Below are 23,402 nucleotides of genomic sequence, written 5' to 3'. Positions count from 1 at the left end.
AACAAATGTGCTTGAAATTATTTTAGTGAATCAATCATGGAAAATGTTATATCATTACCTTAACTTGAAGGTAATCAAATAAAATTATTAAATAAATCAAATAAAATTATTTCACACTTAACACAGAAATATTTTTCTGAAATAACTGGTTAGATTTTTTTCCAGTTTCACTGAATATGGAATTTAGCTAATACATTTGTTGATATGAATTGAATTGATTTTCTCTGGGAAAATATAGTCTTCCATATTAAAAATATAAGGATATGTTCATGGCACCATGAAAATCTAGTACACATACCTAAGAAAAGATGCCCATTGCTATAGATAAGATCCCGAATATCTATAGTTGAGATAATCCCCACTATTCTAGATGGTATTTTGTACTTTAGATTAGAAGTACCTTTTGGAAATGTAAGAGTTGTTTAAAAATAAACTATCTTCCCTTCTTATTTCTGCTCAAAGATTAAAAAATGCTTTAAAAGAATTGTGATAGAAGCATTACCTTGACATCGACCCAAAGACATGACTTCAATTTTTTCTTGTTTCTGGCATGATGCTTCTTTGATTTGACATGCGTTATCATAAGATTTCCCATCAGAAGCACAAAGGGGATTGAAGTTGGTTTGAGAGCAGTCAATGTTGCACACACACCTATAAGAGACCAAAAGGACTGTTACCATACTATGAATAAAACACAAAGGAAAAGACATTTTGTCATAATTGCTAAAATGAACATTGGTTAAATTGCATAGGAATATTCTTGGGTACACTCTTGACTTTTCTGTCCAAAATAAAAAGAAACAAGGGATTAAAGTAAAAGAATTCAAACAATAGAATAAAGCCTTTAAGAAAAAAAGGAGAAGAAGGGAGAGGAAGTCATTAAAACAGTGCCATTACAAAGTTTTAAAATATTCATTTGAAAACCCCATAGTAGCACCTGCAGAATTTGATAGATTATGAGGTAGAAATGAATACCTGTATCTGAATTTCTTAAGTGAAATCATGTTGTTTTAACCCTTCTTTATTCATATACAATTGGGCAGATTTAAGCTTCAGACAAAAAATAGAAGAAAGCAATAAAACAATAATTCTATAGAATGAAAATAAATATTCTTTTAAAGCAGAGAATAAATACATTCTCAAATATATAGCAGAATGTGTGCTACTCTGTTTATCATCTGATTTTTAAGGGCAAACAAAAAGTGACTATTTGACAGTTATTTTCAGGTTTTTTTTTTCCCCCTTGGATATTTTGTTACTCAGCTCTTGCATATGTTCATGTTACTATGTCTGACTTTGAAAATAAGCTCTATATGATCAAGGAAAAGAAGCCTACTCATAGTATAGCTAGTTAGTCTAATCTCTCTAAAGATATTCTAAGTTGTTTTTGGCAAGAACTATATAAATACTTCTCCTTTTGCCCATCAGCACTATGCTGGGAACATAGAAGGGGAATCAGGGATTTTATACATTGAATGGAGCACTTAGCCTAGAGTCAAAAGACTTGATTCTAATCTGGCTTCAGATATTTTCTAGCTGTGTGACTATGGATATGTCTGTCTGCCTCAGTTTCCCCAACTGTAAAATCCAGATCATAATAGCAGAGTTATTGTGAAGTTCAAATGAGATCATATTTGTAAAGTACTTAGCAAAGTGCCTCATGCATAGACATGTTAAATAAATGTTTCCTTCCTTCCACCTTGATTCAATTCAGCAAACATTTATTAAATATGGTCTGGTAGATGGGATCCAGTTTTTGTCAAGAAGCCTTAAGTTCCAGTCTTCTCTCTAATACATTATAAACCACTGACCATAGGCAAAGTCTCTTTGCTTCTCAGTGCCTGAGGCAACTCTCTAAGATTATAAAATACTGATAAGCTATGAATTTGCATAAGTAGATGAAATTTCCATACCCAGAATTCCTTGTATTTATGAAAGTACTATTCCTCTCTCTTCTGCTCTCCCTACCTTGCCTAAATATATAAGCCACAGGCCTAATTTTCAGGAGATACAAAGACAAATATGACAAAGTGCTTTATGTCAAGCATTTTAGATTCTAGACAAGAAAATATGATCCATAATCAGCTACAAAATTTAAAAAAATATGCTAAATATTGAGAAATAACCCAACAATGGTATCAGAAATTTGAGGAGAAATTATTTTCTTCTGTGTGGATTAAAGGAGGCTTAGGGAAGGAGAGTATATTGCATTTCAGCTGGGCTTTGATTGATGGCAAGACTTTTATTAGATTGAAAAAGGGAAAGGAGTAGTGCATTCAAGGCATTGGGGAAAGAATGAACAGATGCAAAGAAAGGGAAAAGGGTGGCATAAATTCAGGCAACCATAAGTTTGGCAAGAATATTGAGTGTTTGGCAACAGAAGGAGAAAAATCTCAAAAAGTACAAGGTTGGAACTAGATAATGAAGTACCTTGAATGCAATGTGAAGGACTTTGTACCTTATTCAGTAGGAATAGAAAACCATTAAAAGTTTTTAAGCAGATAAAGACAGGCTATAGATTTGAGAGTTCACTGAAAATCCAGGTGAGGTGGCTAGCTCCTTTTATCTATTCACTTTTACCATTGAGAGATAGTACCTTCTCTGCAATTTTTTTTTTAATAATAGCTTTTTATTTTCAAAATATATGCAAAGAGAGTTTCCAACAATCACCCTTGCAAATTCTTGTGTTCTAAAATTTTCTCCCTCTATTCCCACCACTCCCTCCCCTAGACAGCAAATAATCCAATATATGTTGAACATGTGCAATTCTTCTATACATATTTCCATACTTAACATGCTGTACAAGAAAAATCAGTTCAAAGAGGAAAAAAATGATTCTCTATAAAATCTTATTTTTTCTTTTAAATAGTATTATATACATATATATATGTGTGTATATATATATATACATATGTATATATATATATACACACATATATATATGCAAAGATAGTTTTCAACATTCACCTTTGCAAAATCCTGTGTTGCAAACAATTTGTAATCTTAGAGATATCTGAATTATTGAGAGATTAAGAATCTTGCCTATGGTAATTCAGCCAACACATGCTAAAGTCAGAATTTGAATCAATGCTTTTCTGATTCCAAAATTAGATCCATTAGGCCTCAAGGCCTCTCTTTCACATCTATCTCTAAGATAACCAAAGCTGTGCACTAGAAAAAGTATACTTGTGATTGTATATAGGACAGATAGGAGAAAAGAGAAATTATGAGCAAAGAAACCAACTAGCAAAGAATCAAGATTCTTGTCATAGAATAATGTCTGATCTGTAGTAGGCCCTGAATAACTGCTTAGAAAATGAATGGATATGAGGTTGCCATAACAGTCCAGGTGAAATGTAATGAACTCCTGAACTGGGCTGGTTGCACTGGGAATGGAAATGAGGATGTGCAATCAAAAGAGACTGTGTAGAGTAAACCAATTGATTTTGAAATCCGATTAAATATGAGGACCAAGGAAAGGGAAGAATGAAAACAGACAGTGAGGTCTGGATCTTGGTGACTTTTAAAAGTATATTATTACCAAAAAAGAAGCAGGTCTGGAGAACAGTTTTAGGAGGAAGGGAAAGCTAGATGGGGCAGGGGAGAGAGGGCTGATTTAAAGTCAGAAAGATCTAAGTTTGAATCCAGCCTTAGACACTTACTGACTGTGCCCTAGAAAAGTCACAACCCCAATGGCTTCAGTTTCTTCGCCTTTAAAATGATTTGGAGAAGAAAACAGCAAATTGCTCTAGTGTCTTTGCAAAGAAAACACCAAATGAGGTCAACTGAACAACCACAATTGCATAGTTGATTGAAGAGTATGGAAAGGAAAATAGAGAACTGAAAAAAAATTTTTTTTTACTTAAATCATATCTATCTGTAAAGCAAAAGTAATTATAGTCTCTTTGTCAGGTAAACTACAAGACAGTCTGGTAGGTGAATGAAAAATCCCAGCATGGTTACTTACCATATATAACCTTCAACAAACTGTATCATTTCTCTGAGTTTCAATTTCTTTCACTTGAAAAAAGGGTGGGTCCAATTATCTCTAAAAATCTAATCCACTTCTAAATTTATATGATCTTACCATATTCATAATTTATAAAATTAGTTTGATTTAGGCTAAAAGTGAACAAAAAATGGAATAAGTTTAGTCAAAGATGGTTCATTCTATAATCATTTAAATAGGTCAGCTGGTACAAAAGACAAATGGAACAAAATTTCTATATTTACATACTTAATCTGTTTTATTCTTTAAGAAAGTAGTAGTTCTCACCTTTCTGGAATATGATACTACTTAAGATGATACCTCTGGACACATATATTTGAAGATAAATCCATAGCACTTTGAAGTGTAGCAGCTGAATAGTCTCCTCTTTTAAAGCTACCTTCAATTTCTTTGCTTTGGGGTGTTAAAATTTTTTATCTTACAATCACCCTCAAGCATTTATCTTCCAGGAGCAAATGAATTGAAAGAACTTATCTTCATTTATCTACCTAATAGGAGAATGAGATAAGATATATGGAAGGGTTCTCCCAAAACAATGGATACATAAGACAAATTTGAAAAAAAAAGACAATGAAGGGGTAAACTGGATGGAATAAACAAAAGGTATCTGGTGAGAAAGAGAGAAAATGTAATGGAACCAAATTATCCAGAATCAACAAGCCCAAGTTAAAAAAAAAATCACTGAAATAAGTGTAAATAAAGCTTACAAGTCTCAATTTAATGAATCACCTTATCATATTTAAAATAGCTGTATTAAACACTTGAGTATATCCCTATAGAATCAATCAATTGATTGATGGAGGTTTTCTTCCCCATTATAATGTGAATTTCTTGAGGACAGGCACTGCTTTTCTGCCTTTTTTGGTATCTCCAATGCTTAGCACTGTATTTGAAATATATTATTGTTGTTCAGTTGTTTCAGATTCTTCATGACTCATTTGGGGTTTTCTTGGCAAAGATACTGAAGTGGTTTGCCATTTTCTTCACCAGCTCATTTGACAGATGAGGAATTGAAGGGAACAGGATAAGTCTCAGTCACACAACTAAAATATATCTGAGGCCAGTTTTGAACTCAGGAAAATGAGTCTTTCTGACATCAGACTTGCATTTTAAACCACTATGCCATCAAGCTGCCCATGTTTGTAATATACTAAATGTTTAATGAATACTTGTTAATTGATTGATTAGGCTTTATTAATTTTGAAAGAGAAAGCACTGGATAGAATGAAGAGACATTGACAGAAGGAATATTTAGGGTAGTCAAAGAGATTCAGTCACATTCTGTGGAGTTTATATAAAAGTAGCACCAGATTTTCAATCATGTGTCTGATAGCAGAGAGGAAAAAAAACTACTGCAGTTTAGTTCCTGAGAAAGACTAGCCATAGGGGTCTCCAAGGAAAGAAAGGAGAAGAGATGGTCTCAGCCTCCCCAAAACGACTGTGAATGTGGGAGGTTCGGGAATTTTGGCCTTCACATTGGAGTCCTAGTAGCATATAGGTACAAAACTGACAATAGTGGTTTTATGAAGAACCAAGGGGAAACTAAATACACTGAGGAAATATACTCTGATTAAAAAATTAATGGCAGAATTTTGGCAGAAAACCATCTTAAGCCTAGGAGGAATTTTATGAGTACCCCAGAAAAGGAGAAAAAGGACTTTCAATTAAGAGGTATGAGCTACCTATTTACCACCAATTCTCTGAGTTTGAACCTACTTTTTTCAGGACTCTGTATAATATTTTATGGGAGAATTTGTCACAGAGTTTTGGGTAGGGATGTTCTTACTACACATCCTTATTAAATACCCTTTTCTAAAATCTAATTAAATCTGGCTAACAAATTGATATCAATAGTTAATTAATGGAGAAAAACATGTGAATAGGGATTTGTGAGCTATAATTCTAGAAGAGTTTCCAACCCCTAGAAGCTTTATTGTAGATGTAATCTTTTCCTTCTAGGAATTCAACTAGCTAGTGTGAGTAAGAGCACATGCTATATTATATTTATGTAGATTTCACTTAATCATTTGATTCACCTGAGTTTGTTAGTCTCTTCCAGACAGAGACATCTTCTCTGGGGTTTTGTGAAAGAAACAATAAATGTTCTTTCCTTTCATTTTTCTGTCTGGGGGTCATGATTCCTCTGTGGCACTCAACTTGCTGTCATGGTGTCTTAACCAGTATACTGATTAGGCTGGTAAATTCATTATAATTAAGTCCCTTACTTATAGTTCACAGAGGAACAATGGAATCATTGAATTGAAGATGTGTATGTGGGCAATTATTAAACACGTTCAATGATAATTATGAGATGGTGAAATGAGTAGTCAAGGGATATTGGAATTTCCTCTTGCAGAAATTTAAAATAAAAGTCAAAGCAGCCATCTAGCTAGAATGGCTTGAGAAGTATTCTACTTGAGAATAGGGAAATGGGGCATATGCTTTTCACTTCTATTACCATTACCATTTACTCCTTAGGTTCTTTATGAAAAATGAGACCTAATGACTTCAGATGCTGATTAAAAATTCATAAATGATGCTTAACAATCAAAGTGAATTAAAATCAAGTGTAGCAAATGTGATGTATGAGTATCTTTGAGATTGGTCAAATGTGATTTATTGTAGGAATATGGCTCTGAATGGGACTAAATTATTTAGATAGAAGATAATATTTAAAAAATATAGTAGTTCGGGGGCAGCTAGGTGGCACAGTGGATAGAGCACCAGCCCTGAAGGCAGGAGGATCTGAGTTCAATTCTGGGCTCAGGCACTTACCACTTCCTAGCTGTGTGACCCTGGGGAAGTCACTTACCCAAATGCCTCAGCAAAAAGCATAAAAAAATAAAAAAAAAAATAGCAGTTGGGTCCATAGATTTTAAGATGGAAAGTATCATAGTGGTCATCAAGTTCAATCTCTTCATTTTATAAATGATGAAATTGAATTCCAGAAAAAAAAAATTTATACAGGTAGCAAATTGTGGAAAAAAGGATTGGAACCCAGATCTTTTAACTCCAAATAGAGTGTCCTCCCCCCCCCCCCCATTATACTATGAGGAAGAAAAACTAGCATGGTACAGTAAGAAGATAATATACTTGAGTACTTGGGTGGGAACACAGGAACCACGGGAGAACCATGGTATAGAGCATTAATGAAAAATCAACAAAGGCAGAAGCAAAATTATCATGAGAAAATACTGTAGACAACTTGAACAAAAGGAAGAACTAGGCAAGGAGATTAGGATACAGGCATAAATCTAGTGGAGACAAGTTATAGCTATGGTGAGAACTTCCATTTATCCAAACATAATCTACATCTCTCTTCTAAACTCAGAGCACCTAATAATTTTCTGGACTGTTTTGATGAAAATTTCGTGCTATCCTGGACCTCATTTTTTTTTTTTTTACTAAGCAAGAATAATCGAATGCTGAAATAGAATTTCAAGGGAAAACCTTGATGGGAAAATGATATCGAAGTGAAGGAGTAGAAAGCTGAGCATAGCTAAAATTTTGGATTACAGTTTTCAAAAGGTAAAAAGAAAAGATAGGCACCCTCAGATTAAAATTCTATAGAGAAACTCAGTGTAAAAGGCATAGGAAATTTAGATAAAATGAAATTCTGAAGATGCAAAAAAATCAAAGAGGAGGAAAAAGGAGTTGCTTAAAGAGATGCATTATTGATGTACAAGATTACTGAGCAATTCAATTTCAAAAAGACACATAATAAATGGAAGTAAGAATAAGTCAGAAAATGAACACAAAATCATGACAATTATAAGGAAAGTATCAGGAGAACTAAAGGTCAGAATGACCAGGATGCTTAGAAATCTGAAGATAACAAAAAGATAATTTTTTTTACATTAAAAAGAGGATAAGGAAAGGAGTAGAACTATTGCTTGGAGTGGATAGGATGTCTTCAGACAGAAGGCAAAATTGTTCATGATCTCTGCTAAGAAGAATGAATTTTGAAAAGAATTTGAATTTTGAAAGTATAAAACAAAAAGTGGAAAAAAGGCAACCAAATTCCAGATAAATATAGGGATAGAGTAAAATGAATTGTATTCACCTAGTTTCGGGTCATTAAAGTCTAAAACAGAGGAATATTGAACTATTGTTAGTGATCTTTGAAAGGCCATGAAGAACAGGATAAGTGACACAGTCAGCCAGTGAGATTGTTTTTGATGGTTAGATTTTAGAAAATATTATTAGAGGGATGATTAAGAAGCACTTAGAGAAGGAAGTAATAATAACAAATAGTCAATGTGACTTCAGTAATAACAAAGAATAACACATTAATTTCATTTATTTTAATGACAGCTACTAGATTAACAGATGAGGGGGAAACTGTAGTTGCATATTATCCAAATTTTAGCAAAGGCATTTAAAATACTTTCTTATTATTCTTATAGGGGATACTGGGTTAGATAATAGTAAAGTTAGATTTATTTGAATGCTAAGCTCAAACAATAATAATTAATAGTTTAAAAATCTATATTAAAGTGTCAGATGAATTTGATTTCGGCCTTATGCGATTCAGTGTAACTGTATGATTTATATTTGTATTTATCAATATTGTAAATGATGCAAAGTTTCAAGATAGCTATCATTTGTCAATATTCAACAAAAATGTTGATAGGCAAAAATAATGGCTTAAATCTAACATAATGAAATTTAATTTGAATAAATGAAAAGTCCCATCCTTGAGTTCATAAAATTAATTCCATAAGTACAAGATGATGGAAGAATGGTACACAAAGGTATTCATGAAAATATCTTGGGGTTTAAAATATTCAATATGAGCCAAAAAAAAATTTATGATTTGTCTCATTATGAAAGGCAAAATCCAGGGAGATTTTGGGAAATGATAATTCCCATGAAGGATTCTGTGATCAGAACACATTGTGTATTCTGAGCATCATATATTAGATAGGACATTGATAAGTGGGACAATGTGTAAAGGAAGAAAATCGGGATAGTGAAAGAATTCTGGATTATTTTATCCAAGAAGAATTTATTAAGCACCATATGTGCTAGGCATTGTGGGAAGTACTACTAATAAAAAAAAAAAAAAAAAAAAAAGAAGTCAATCAGGGATATTTCAACCAGAAAAGAAAGGACTTGATTGAGGCATATTAAGTAAGAAGGATTCAATTTATTTTGCTTGGCCTGGAAGGTAGAAGAAGAAAAGTAAGGATAGAAGCTGCAGAAAGGTAGATTTGGCTAATTCCTAAATATTACATCTATTACAAAGGAGAAACATCACATGTTATTCAGTCCCCAAATACTGAATTCAGGTATTACTTCCTTCTAGCTCCAAGATTCCAAAATGATGTTGCTACCCCCTTCATACAGTCTATATTTTAAGCTTGGAGGATAACTAGTTAAACTTTTAGTTGATATTTGTTGAAGAGGAGTTCTAAATACTAGACTAGTGTTCCTTAGATGTTCATGGCTGGCAGAATGAGAGGAATTCAAAGTGACTCTACCCTAGTTATGGATCTGTGTTATAGCATCTAGGACAATATTAATTTTTTGAAATTATTGTTTAATTTTTGGTTTTGTATTCCCAGAATATTTCTTATATCCCCCAAAGAGGTTTGCATATAGTAGACATACACTAAATATTTGTTGAATCTAATGGAATTTTCTCTTAATACTGTATGTCTGGATCAAATAACCCTCATTTTAAAAATGTCTAGTCAAGAGGGTATATTAGTTAACATACAATATATGAAAAATATACTTTACATTCAGTATCAAGCAGCTTGATAGAAAACCCATTAATCCATCAACATATATCCTAAACAGGCACTATAAATGGACTCTGAATTGGTCTCAGAACTAAATTTGAAGAGTAGAGCAGGATGAATTTCATTTGGGAAATTAAGTGGCACTTTCAATGAGGCTCATTATTGAAAATGCCCGTTATTTTAATGCCAATATTATTCTTCTAATGCTATGTGACCAAGCACAAAGAAATACCATAATCTCAGAAGAATCAAAATTGTTGGTGACCCAAAGATATATAGTGGAAAAAAATAGAATATGATTGATAATCGGATATGACATACTCATGAAAAATAACATAAGAGACATGTGTTTTACCAAAAAGAAGGTCATAAAAAGAGAGTGAAATATAAATGATGGATAGCCCAAATACTGCAAGGCAAAAGAAAGTATCTAGCACATTGAGTAGATTGCCTATCTAGGATTTATGGGACAACATGGCCAAGAATTGCATAGGACAAGAGAATAAAATTTGGTTGTACTCTGTTGTGTGGAGGAAGTACCCATGGAATCAAAGAATTTCCTAATTGGAAGTGGTTTCTAAGACCATATAATTCATCTACAGAAGAATTCCATCTAAAATTTCCACTAGATGAAAATCCAAACTAGATAATCATCCAAAATTCACTTGAAGGCCTTTAGTGATGGAGAACCACTACCTTCTAAAGAATCCTATCACATTTTTGGATAGTCAAAATCAAATGTTCTGCCATTTCTGATGATTATTCCTATTTCTTCCCTTTGAAATCAAGAAGAGTAAAGCTAATTTTAAAAATCTATTCGTTAAAAATCTGAAGTCAAGTATCATGTCTCCCCTAAGTCTTTTCTTTTCCAGGTTAAGCTTCCCCAATTCTTTCAACTGATTCTACGTTGTACAGACCCAAGATCCTTCACTGACACAATCACCTTCTTCTTGACGTAATTCAGTTTGTCACTATCCTTAGCATATGGTATCTAGAAATGAAAATAAAACTCCATTTATGGTCTGATGAGATCAGAATACACTGAGAATATAATTTCTGGTTACTATGCCTCACTTAATGAAGCCTAAGGTCACATCAAGTTTTGGGCTTCACCTGTCTTATTAATTGCTAGTATGTGTGTGTATAAATATATTTGTTACTTTAAAGTTTGCAAAGATTTTATATATTTTATTACATTTTTCTCACTATTAACTCATATTACACTTATGTTGACTAAACCCCTAAATCTTATTTTTAGCTGAATTAATATTGTTATGACTCTTTCATTTTGAATTTGTGAAAATTATTATTTAAAACTTAGAAATAGGGCTTTGCTTTTATTTCTATTAAATTTCTTCCTATCACAATTGGTTCTTTTTAAAAATCAATTTAACCTATCATGATTTTGTAAGATCTTGTCTACAAGTCATGTATATGAGTCATATTATTTATGTTATTTATGCCTTCATCCAAATTACTGATAAAAAATGTTAAATGTAAGGGCCAAAGAGAGATCCCTGGAACAATTCACTAAGGGCATCTTTCCAAGGTGACAGTAAATCATTAAGGATGTCAAATCAATCAGTCCATACTAAGACATAATGGATCCACTGAAACATCAAAGCATTAGTTAAGTATTAGTTGATATTACTTGTGAGACATTCTGCCCTTACTCCTGGAAGCAGAAAGGAGCTTATACAATCTGGTAATGAATCAGCACTACTTGTCTAGAGCAGGGAGCCAAAGATTGTTTTATCTACATTCCTTGATTTAAAAAACAAAACAAAAATTTTTTTTTCAATATTTTTCCATGTATAACATTAACTTCTAATTGTTAAAGATGTGGCAACTTATACATACACACATAAACTTTAAAATATTTTAAAATCATTATTTTGAATAAATTTGGGTATTTATTTAACCAAATATTAGGAATAGGTGGAAAGGTGATCATTCTCCTCCCATGTTCCTTCTCTAATTCCAATTTTGCTGTTCAATTTATATTGAAAGTTTTCCAATTTCTTTGAATTTTTTTTTGAAATCTCTGAAAATTTAGCATCATTGAGTGGTTTGTGTGTGTGTGTGTGTGTCTTAAAAAGGTTGTAGGACTAATTGTTTTCTATAGATAGAGTGAATGCTAGGAAATCAAAGTTGTGTTGAGGAAGATTCTCTTCTGTCTTTAGAATATTTAAGCCTGTAAGATCAAGAGTGAATGTGTTGTCCACTAAATGACTGGTGTTTCCTTCCTTATTTCATTATGGCTCTCATCTATATATCCTTCATTATAGAAATTGGGATAGTAAATTATCTGCTCCAGGCAGCATATCCCTACTGGCAATCTCAACAGCATTTCAGGCCAGTTGGAAAATATTAAATTAGACTAGACAGGAAAGTATGTAGTTTTGAAAATACATGTTGAATTTCAGATACAAACATAATTTAGGCATAATAATAGCATTTTTCTGCTATCATCTATTAGAAAATGTAAAATAGGACCCTGATAAAAAAGCGATAGATTGTTATACAGTATAATAGTAAAATTGGTCACCCCAGCATCTTGGCAATTTATGTAAATTACTTGTGGCTTTTTTTTTTTTTTTGCCTTCTTTTGGAATGAAAAAAAATGAAATTTCTTTTTAAATGGAAAGTATGCCATCTTGATTGCTTTCGGAAAATGACTATATTATTCATTCTGATAAGAGTAACTTGTTAATTACAGTATGTCACCAGTATTTTATGTGAACCAAGAGTTTTAATGCTACATGATAGCTTAAAGTTCTTTTTTTTTTAAACCAACTGTTTTAATCTTTTGACATTTTTGACATGGCAGTTACATAGATCATTTCTTTTAAGCTGTAAAAGAAAAAGAATTAGGTTCATTTGAAAACAATGCTTTCTAGGCATCTGTATGTGAAAGCACTACAATTGGAAAACTCTTCAAAGAAAATTAATATTGACTGAAAACTAGTCATTTAAATTGAGAGGTAAGAAAAGAGGAATAGCTGATGATTTTAAAGAGGCTACTTGATGAAATAAAATACAATAAAAAGGGGTGGAAAAGGTGACATTCAAGATAGCTCACCTGTTTTTATTATATTTCTTTCTTATATTTCAGATGTGCTCTTTGCATTATGCTGTACTTATCTTACTGCTCCAAGTCTAGCCTGTAATGAGTTAAGTCCAGAGGTGAGAGGCTCTCTTGAATGGCCCAGAATGCTCCTGCTCTTCTGGAGTGTTGGGATGCTAACCCTGTCAGGTAGCTAATTACTAATTCATATGTCTGGTTTGTGGTTGTCCTCTAATTTCATTAGATTTCACTTCATTCATTAAACATGGCTGTCATTTATTCCTCTCCCAAGGTCCTTGATTTTGTGTCCCTTTAGTACTTTGACCATGTGACAAGACCTAATCATTTAAAGAACTCCCAGCACTGCAGCACTCAGGCAGCTTATATGGTTTGTTTTGGAATTTGATTGTGATGTCCCCTGAGCCTGTCTATCTCTGGGGTGATTATGCAGGCATATTCCTGCCTGGCCAGTAAATGAGGTCAAAACTGCAGTCTGTACTCTCAGTCAGAACTATAATGGATGGTCTGGATTATATTAATAACAGTAAAAATTGTGTGGGCCTCTTATTCAAAACACTTCAAACATTAAAGGAGAGTAGAGACCCCTTCTCATTAACCCTCACGTCCACTCATGAGAAAGTAGATCAAAATAAATGTTTTCCTGGATACTAACATAAACTGCCCTACTTTCCAACAGCACTTATTGTCTATGGAGCCCAACTTCACTGTTCCTTCTATCCCACTGGCTGTGAATAACCATAAAATGAGAAAATAGCATAGTTGCCACAAGGTATAATGCTTCAAGTCAATGGTAGGAACAATAAGCACTATGAGATCAAAGGAAGGAAAGAAAGTGTTGTGGGTTAAAGTGGTTGTGAAAATTTTCACAGAGAAGGTGGGACTTGAGAAAGATGGATAAGAAGAAAATATCTGGCAAATGATGAGTGGATTAATTTGAATATTTGGAAAGGTTGTATAAAGGATCAGTGGAAGTTAAGGTTCAAATATTCCATTGGGATTAAATATGAATTTCAGGCTAAGGAGCTGGGATTTAATTCTATGGGCATTAGGGATATATCATTGGCAGTTGGTCAAGGTAATGATAGAATGAAAGTGATATTTTAAGCAGCTGAATCTGAGTAGCTTTACTGGGATATATAAAGGGGAGTAAATGGAGAGAGAGAGAAACCCACTACTATTTTTAAGGGTGAAGTGATTGAATCTGTACTAGAGTGCTGTTAGTGGAAATAGAAAGGCAGAGATGTACATGAAAGAGATTAGGAAGAAAAAGCAGTAGGATTTAGTAGAAATTTAGTAAATGTAAGAAAATGAAATACCAAAGAGATTAAGTAATTTGACCCAATTCAAACAGGTTGTTAGTGACAAAAGAAGATTTTGGTCTCTGGCTCTTTGACTCTTGCTTATTAGGAGAAAAGCTTATTAGAAGAAGGCTAGTCACCAAATGATTAAATCACCAATTTTTTTTTGCCACAACCATGATTTTATTCTTTTTTTGTGAAATACATATTTTCATTTTAATATTTCCCAAGAAAAGTTGTTCTTATTCCAATATATTTTTAAATATTCCATAGAAAATTTCTCTTATAAATTTCTCTTGTCCCTAAGCTAATATATAAAATAAAATATAATATTGAGTCCTATTGTGCAGTGGCTAACAAACACTAATGTTTTAAAAAGCTTTTTTAAAAAACTATATAAAATGTGGGAAGGAAAATAAATATAATAAAATTTAAAGGAGCTTTTCAAATATAAAAAGTTCAAATATGAATCGTATGTGAGATTTGATTGAATTCTTGCATTTTCCTTGCCTTGCATGTGGTGTTTAAGTCTTAAGAGTGTTTCAATGTTTTCCTTGCAAGGGTTTATTCTTCACTATCCAGTGAAGTTCCTATTGACTTTCCTAAGCCTTTGATAAGTTTTTGATGCATAGGTAGAGGAAATCCAAGCTCTAAGTAATAAAGGAAGCTTATTTGGCTCATCATTTAAACAGAAACTGTTGACAGATGAAAAAATGAAAACAACTAATTTCAGATGATTTGGTGACCTTTGATGTAAAGCAGTTCTCAAACTTTTTGATCTAAGGAACCCTTTACTTGTAAAAAATATTGAGGACTCTAGAGAGTTTTTTGTTTATATAAGCTATAATTATTTATCTTTAATGTATTAGAAATTAAAACTGATAAAATTTAAAAATATTTATCAATTAATTCAGAATAATAATGAACACAGTATGTACTGACATAACCTTTTTATGAAAAGTAGCAGTTATATTTTCCAAAAGAAAAAATAGCTATGTCAATATCATTATTTTACAAATTGGAAATCTCTTTAATATATGGCAATAGAAGACAGTTAGATTCTTGAATCTTTCTGCATTTTACCTGTTGTTTTAGTTGAAGTATATCAAGGAAATGCAGTCTTGCACAGATATGTAATTGGAAGAGGAGAGAATATTTTAATGGATAAATAATCTCTTAATATTATTGTGAAAATAGTTGTGATCTTTCAGACACCGTGAAATGATCTTGGGGACCCTCAGGATTCTTAAGACTATACTTTGAGAATTGCAGAAGTAAAGAAATGACCATGAAACTCTTAAGTTAGTTTCTTTTTTTTTTCCTTAAACATTTCTTGATAATTGTTTATATATTATATTGGGCTTATACTTAGAGATTTTGTAACTTATGTTATCTCCCCACTGATGCATATAAAATTTTATGACATAATAATTTGGTATGAAAAATAAAGTATTGAGTAAATTATGCTGGCAATGAAATATCTCCATTCATAAATCATTTCCTGTACCAAATTACCTCCCTCTTCATGATTAGATAATCATTTATCTCTCACATGCTTATATTAAATGAATATGCAAATCCTAAGAAGATATTTAATTTAAAGTTGCTTTTTAAATCACACAACAATACATGCTAATACAATATGATGCTTTAAATTTCATCTGCTTTATAATTTTTAAAGAAATGAAATACTATGCATTTGTTAAATCACCGAGCTTCATTAGTAAAGATTATTTTTTTCCCCCACCTGATATTGACTTGTGAAACCTATTGTTAAACCAGAATCTCAGAAATGAAAACTTGGAAGGGCTCTCTGAGGCCATCAAGGTCATCTTCTATTTAACCAAGAGTCACTATAAAATCCATTAAGAGGAAGCATGTTACTTGTCAATTATCCTTTCTGATGGCGGAAATTTGGGATATTTTGCCTTACATCAAGGCAAATCTGAAATCTCCCTTTCTGCAATTTGCATACATTGCTCCTAACATTACTTTTTGCGATCAAGAATAAAAATGTGAATTTCTACTTGGCATTATAGCCTTGACTACTATCATGTTCCCCTAAGTCTTCTCTTTTCCAGATTAAATGTCTCTAGTTCAGGCAATTTTACCTTATATAGCATGCCATTTAACCCTTTCAAATTATGTGTTGCCCTCACTTGGATGCTTTCTAGCTTATCTATTTCTTTCCTAAATGTAGTGACCAGAAATAAATACAGCCACCTAGACCTGATTTGATCATGGCAGAATTTAAGAATGCTCTTAGCTCTTTCATTCTAGATACAATATCTCTTTGATTCAATATTTTACCAATTTGGGGGGCTTCCCCATAGTATTCTTGATTCATATTGAGCTTGCTACCAATTCTAACATCCAGATTTTTTTTTTCCATGAAAATTGTTGCCTTGTCTCCTCTCCCCCTTCACCTTCTACTGGCTTTTTGAATTTAAGTATAAAAGTTTATATTTATCACTCTTAAATTTATTTTTTTTCCTTTTTTGCTGAGGCAGTTGGGGTTAAGTGACTTGCCCAGGGTCACACAGCTAGGATATGTTAAGTGTCTGAGATAGATTTGAACTCAGGTCCTCCTGATTTCAGAACTGGTGCTTTATCTGCTGTACCACTTAGCTGCTCCTATTACTCTTAAATTTCAGTTCCTTAGAATCAATCCACAGTTTTATCCTGTTAGGTTTAAAAATAGTTTTTCTCATCCTGAGGAAAGGTAAATAGAATATAATTTTTCCTCTCCTTAAAATATTGTCAAATATTTGTATCTACATGAGGTAAGATTTTGCAAGCCAATTTAATGAGTCATAACCATCTGTTTTGTTGTCTTGTTTAACTCTTCAAATTAAAATGGTATGAGCTGAAATGTCTGATTACAGGACATTTTTGTCTCTGTTATTCACTATGGACTTGCAATCTCATGAAAGAGCTTAATTTTCTGCTTTGAAGGAATATATGGCAGTGGTATAAGCCATCCTGAAACCTCTGGGATAGAATTTAAGCAACAATAGTCCTGGATCCTTACATTGAATCAAAAAATGCGTTAAATATATATAAAAAAAAAAATCAGCCTGATGAATTTTAAATGGGAAAAAGGTAAATAGTGAAAGGGAAGAGAAAGAATAAATGGCAGAACTGACTACTTCAGAGTTGAGAATACTTAAATATTTCTGTTTAATACATTCTTGGAGTTCTTGAGATGTTTGTAGTCATTCAATTGGTCTCAGTCATTCAAGTCCCTCTTCTTTAGATCTTTTCTCCTCCTGGCTGTCAGGCTTATATTCCCAAAACATCACTGATATTCTCAAATATACTTTGATCACATTATCCTTTTGTTTTAAAAACCTCCAGTACTTCCCTACTACCTACTCAGTGAAGTCCAAACTTGGTAGAATTATTCAAAGCTCTTCAAAATTCGACATCAATTTATCTTTATATACTTATTTTCCATGATTCTATCTATGCATCCCATACTCCAGTTAAACGGGACTATTTGCTCTTTCTTGATCAAAACACATATAACACTTTTCTGTTTGTATCTTTTGAAACTCTTTACTTAGAATGCCCTTCTTGAGTAAGTTATAAATGTTAATTCCTATCCATCTTTCAAAGAAAAATTTAAAAAACCCATCTCCATGAAGTCATATGACTTCTTTATAACTAGATGTTCCCCCTCTTCTGAACTCTCAAAAGGCTTTCATTGCACTGGGATGCCCTACCTTATGTAAAGTTATTTGTGTAGCTTCCTTCTCTTGTCTTAGACTGTTGTTCTTGTTTTTGTTGTTGCTTGTCCTTCATTTTTGAGGAATACCAATGACATCATAGAACAATGCCTTGCCTCATGAATGAATTAGATTTAAGTGAGACAGAGTTGCACAAAATCACCTTCACTCTATTTTCAAGTATTCAAGTTCAATGGCAAGAAAAAATTGAGGACCACTGATAATGGGCTGGGATGCCGTGGATGGTTTTGGCATCTTCACTGCCTGACTATCCTCTCAGTGTTTCAAAGCACATTCTTCAGCTGCCTTCATGCCCGTGTTGTCATTTGCCCATTCTAAAGGGGGAAATCATCACATTCTTGGAGTAGATTCCGAACTCCCAACTTACCTATGGGTTTGTCTTCTGTCAGTGACCCATGATCTGATTTAGCCCATATGCAGAGATGGTTTCCTGGGGTGTGGCTGCTGCATACACAGCTTCTTAGAGCCACAGATAAGAGCTAAGTGACAGATGGATGAGCAACTCTGAAAAAGACTCAGAAAGCTCTCACACCAGAGGTGTTAGTCTTCCCTATATACCCATACACCTATCAGACAACAAGCTTATTAAAGCCAGGGACCATACTTTATTCATCTTGTCCCTTATACAGCATCTGGAACATTGCATCACATAAAAAAAAAAAAAGTTTAATAAATACCTGTTCAACTAATATCTGTCTCTTCCATTTCCTAGCCAATAATTTTTTATTTTTTGAGAATCTGTATCATTATCATAAATTTAATTATGTGAATAATTGTGTAAAATTATGTTTATTCTGAAGATTTTCAGATTTTTTTCCTAATCCAAACTTATCTTCCAAAAGAAAAAAGTCCTTTACTTTCCTTTCTCTGTTAGACTTTTGTGTCCGCATATCTATTGCCCCAAATATGGTGTCCAGAAAACTTTTATTTTTTTCCTCTAAAATCTTCCTTCTTTGTAATAGACTGAAATTGAGCAGAGGCCCCAGCACTTAAGGCTAATTACCAATTGGACAATACTCTATTAATATATGCTTGGAGAAAGAATGGCCTTGCCCACTCTCTGTGCAAGTTTGATCTGTTGTATAGGAGATTGGGTGGAGGATTTAGGGGGTGGAGAGAGAGAGAGACAGAGTCACTCCTGGCTGGATTCCTGTAGCAATTGTTCTCACTTCTTATCGCCATTCCCATTCACCTCCCCAAAGAATAAAGATCAAGGACTTTCGCTTATCCTGACTCCAGCTGATTCTAAAGTATCCAGTGTGCTAACGCAGTCATCACACTTCTTGTTAATTTTTTCCCACTAGAAATCTAGAAAGAAATTATATCTAATCTTTAGCAACAGCATGATATAGAGGAAAAAAAGAACATTTGAAAAGGAGAAAGGATACTTCTCTGCATCTTGGTTTGCCAACTCAATAACTGAGTGCCTACAGACAGCTAACTTAATTACTCTATGGTTTGTTTTCCCCGGGGATTATGTTAAGAGGCTGGACTAGATCTGGAAGATTCTCATAATCATTTTTTAAAAATTCCCTTCATGTTATTATTGATTCAACTTAGACAGTTGGGAGAGTAGAAAGAAAAATAATCTGAGCCTCAGTTTCTTCCTCCATAAAAGAGACATAATAATACTTACATGATCTGTCTTATAGGATTTTTATGAGAGAAGTACTTTTGGAAACCTTTAACAAACCTATAATAAATGTGACATCCTTATTACTCATATCCATCCACTTTCTTTCAGAACAATCACCTCTTCTGTCTTTGCTTGTGCCTCTTCCAAAATATAACATATTTTTCTTTTTTCCTTGCTTTTCAAAGTATTCTAAAGATACTTTTGCTGTCTTCATAAATGAAAAATACTACTTCGTATCAAAGTTTATCAACAGGCATTTACTAAGCACCTAATATGCACCTGGCAATATTTAACACTGGGGATACAAAGAAAGTCAAAAGATAGCCCCTGTTCTTAAAGAGTTCACATTCTAAAGAGGGAATAAAAATGTACAAGCAAACTATTTGTTGTTGTTGTTTAGTGTTGTCTGACTCTTTAGGACACTATTTAACTTTTCTTGTCAATGATATTGGAGTGGTTTGCCATTTCCTTCTCCAGCTCATTTTACAAATGATGATCTGAGGAAATAATTAAGTGAGTTGCCCAGGATGACACAGCTAATAAGTGTCTGAGCTAGATTTGACTTTAGGAAGATGAGTCTGACTCCAGGTCTGGTGCTCTCTCACCTAGTTGCCACAAGCAACCTATAGAAAGGATAAATTGGAGAGTTTTTCAGAGGGAAGTCACTAGCATTTAGTGGGATTGGAAAAGACTTCCTATAGAAGGTGGTATTTTAGTTAAGATTTGAAGCCAAAAGACAGAGATGAGAAGGAAAAAAAAAACATTCCAAGAATAGAATGATTCCAGTGTAGCAAAGAATCTGCTATGATCACATCACATCCTTTATCATAACCTTGGATGATTCCAAATCATTCCTTTGATCACTTATGGATATGTCTCTCCTTCCTGTACACTATTCTGCAGATCTGCCTATCTCCTGGCTAATCTGCTTCTGGACTGTATCTTTGCCTCCCCTTCCTGGCTTGCAGCTACTGAAAGATTTTTTTTTTTGAGCCTCTAAAATTGGCTAATGTGTCTAATTTCCTTTTTTATTCCTGATTTTGACATGAGATGTAGATGCTGCTCTCAGTTTCTCCTTGAACATGTTCTATGTTGTAAAACAAGGTATTTATACAAATGGATCAAAGACTCAACAACAACAACAAACAAAAAAGCAATCCACAAACTGTTCCTAGTCCTAGTAAAAAATTATATTATACTAAAATTAACATTGTTTGTTATGAACAACATAGTGCCTCAGATACTTAGTAATTGTGATTATGAGCATATCACTTAGATTCTCTGAACCTCCTTTTTTTCCATCTGTAAAATGGGGAAAAATATACCAGTAGTGCTTAACTTATAAGTGTATAATGAGGATTAAATGAGATAATAAATGTAAAATGTTTTGTGACATTTCAAGTGCCCTATGCATATCAATTTTTATCAGTACTATAATATTATGAGAAGGCTATTAGCTTGGTGCTTGAAATTTTTTATTATTTTCACCATCACATTATTCTTACTTGTAATGATCTTTGAACTAATTTTTTTTCATATTCCACTGGTCTGCTCCCTAAAATTACTAACTTGACACCTCTTACTGCAAAGAGCATAGATTTTGAACTAAAAGGACCAAAGGAATTATTCAGTACACCCAAGAGGAGGATTAGAATAGTAAAAACAAAAATGATGTCATAATAGTGCAGAAGGGCACAAAGACTGAACAGGAGAGGTAACAGTTTATTCTGAAAGAAAGGAGTTGATCTAAGCAAAGATGATGAAAACTCACATTTATATAGAATTTGAAAGCAAAGTGTTTTTTAAATCACAAAACCTATGAAAGTATCATGTCTATTTTATAGATGAGGAAATTGAGGCTCAGAAAAAATGACCCTTTTTACTTTCCCAACTGTCTAATCACTAGAAATCAATAATAACTTGAAGGATGAAAAAAATGATAAAAAAAAATCCAAAGAGCTTTGATATTAGAGCATTTCAGAGGTTGAAAGAATCTTATAGATCTAGTGTAACTTTTATATAATATAATACTTATTTTAATATACTTATAATATAATATAATACTTAATATTATAATAATATAACATAATACTTATTTTAATAATATATAATGCTTATTTTATAATTTTATACTTGGAAACTGTAGCACAGTGTGGTGAAATTGCCTACCTAAAACCCTTTATTTTATCTAGGTCTATCAAAGGCCTAGGGCCAAGCCTAGGGAAGCTTAGATACAAGGAGAACAGCAGGATTTTGAACTATGTTTTCACCAAACTGTCTTAAGGAGTATTTTATTAGTCTCAACTCTTCCTCATGCACAAAAGTGAACTGAATTACATAAAATCAAAGTGCCTCCCAATAATCACTACTTTCATTGCCCAGGGTGGGAGTGTTTCTTAAATCACTTGATAGCCTTGGATCTGTAACTGTCTTGACTACTGGATGACACATGGAAATCTGACATTGTGGAAACTTTTAAAGATAGTTATGATGTTGTTTAGTGATTTCAGTTATCTCCATCTCTTTGTGACTCTCTGGGTTTGTTTGTTTATTTGTTTGTTTTTTTGCCAAAGATAAGGCAATGATTTGCTATTTCTTTCTCTAGCTCATTTTATAGATGAGAAAACAGAGGCAAAATGATTTAGTTACTTGCTCGGAGTCACACAGCTAAATGTTGAGGCCAGATTGGAAGTCCAAAGATGAGTCTTCTGAACTTCAGGTCTGGCACTCTTATCTATTGCTCCACTTCACTGTCCTGAGACAATTATAAGTTAAAATCAAAACCAGAACCAAAAAGCTACTTAGGTCACTATGAATTTCTCCTAGTGAACTACATTTGATAGGACTTCTTCACAGTATGATAGTATGACATATTTTAAATATAACATTTGATGGTACCATTTGCCTGGTTTTGCAAAATTTTATAGTTTAGTGTCCATGCACTGCTTTGCTCCTCTTTGACACAATTTCCTTTATAAGTTACAAGAATGTGGTGAAAATGTGCTAGATATGACAACTTCAAATAGATCTTTTAGAGTAAAGTTGCTTAGGACCTCAGGGACTCAAAATATTATATCAAGGAAAAATTAGGTTCTAATTACAAATTGAGAAATGAGGTTACAGGAGGAAAATGGTGAAATTACTTGCCCATAATCATGAAGAAAATTAAAGAATGAAACTGAATTTAGGACAAGAGGCTCATTAAACTGTTTAACCAAATCTGTAGTTTCCATTCAATTCTGCAATCATTCATTATGCACCGATAGTGTGCAAAAAACTGTTAGCTTTAAAAAAAAAAAAAAAAAAAAAAAAAGAATAGTTTCAGTTACCAGTGATAGTTGAATAATAATGAGATCTACTCAGTCACTGGAGACTTTTCCTGATTCTGCCCCAGTTATTGTTGCTCTGAAATGACTGTGTTTATTTTGTATTTACTTATACTTGCAATGAAAACATGATCCTTGATAGCAGAAAATGTTTGCTTTAATCTTTTATCTCTGGTACCCCAATATCTCTCTCAGTGATGCATGTTGAATCAAATTGAATTGTTTGTTTGTTGCCTTTATGACACTAAGGACTGGTCTGACTGATTTTTTTTTTTTCTTTTTTAACATGTTATTTTAGCTAGCCTCCCATAGACAATCTACATAACAATCTTTCATTTGCAATAGGGTGGTGAACTAAGGGAGACACTCTTTAAAAATGAGATAATCTTTTGTCAAATCATTCAGAGAATAAAGAAAAAGACATTTCCTTTTTGAATTACCAAGATAATTACTTCAAATCCCTACATAATTTGATTGTTTAGACACAGCCTTTAGCCAGCTTTAGAAGGATAAAAAGAAATAGGTCATTTCAGGATCAACTGCAACTTT

General features: G+C 32.9%; 1 protein-coding gene across 1 annotated transcript in view; it reads right to left on the bottom strand.

The window, feature by feature from the left end:
* Positions 1–23,402, bottom strand: part of TMEFF2 (transmembrane protein with EGF like and two follistatin like domains 2) — a 281,645-nt gene that overhangs the window by 65,059 nt on the left and 193,184 nt on the right. The window contains exon 6 of the mRNA XM_051985978.1: positions 503–651. Coding sequence (XP_051841938.1) covers positions 503–651 — 149 coding nt within the window. The remainder of the gene's footprint in view (positions 1–502; positions 652–23,402) is intronic.

Source organism: Antechinus flavipes, chromosome 3 (genome assembly GCF_016432865.1).
Source record: "Antechinus flavipes isolate AdamAnt ecotype Samford, QLD, Australia chromosome 3, AdamAnt_v2, whole genome shotgun sequence".
In the NCBI taxonomy this organism is placed as follows: Eukaryota; Metazoa; Chordata; class Mammalia; order Dasyuromorphia; family Dasyuridae; genus Antechinus; species Antechinus flavipes.
This window is presented reverse-complemented; position numbering and strand designations above follow the sequence as displayed.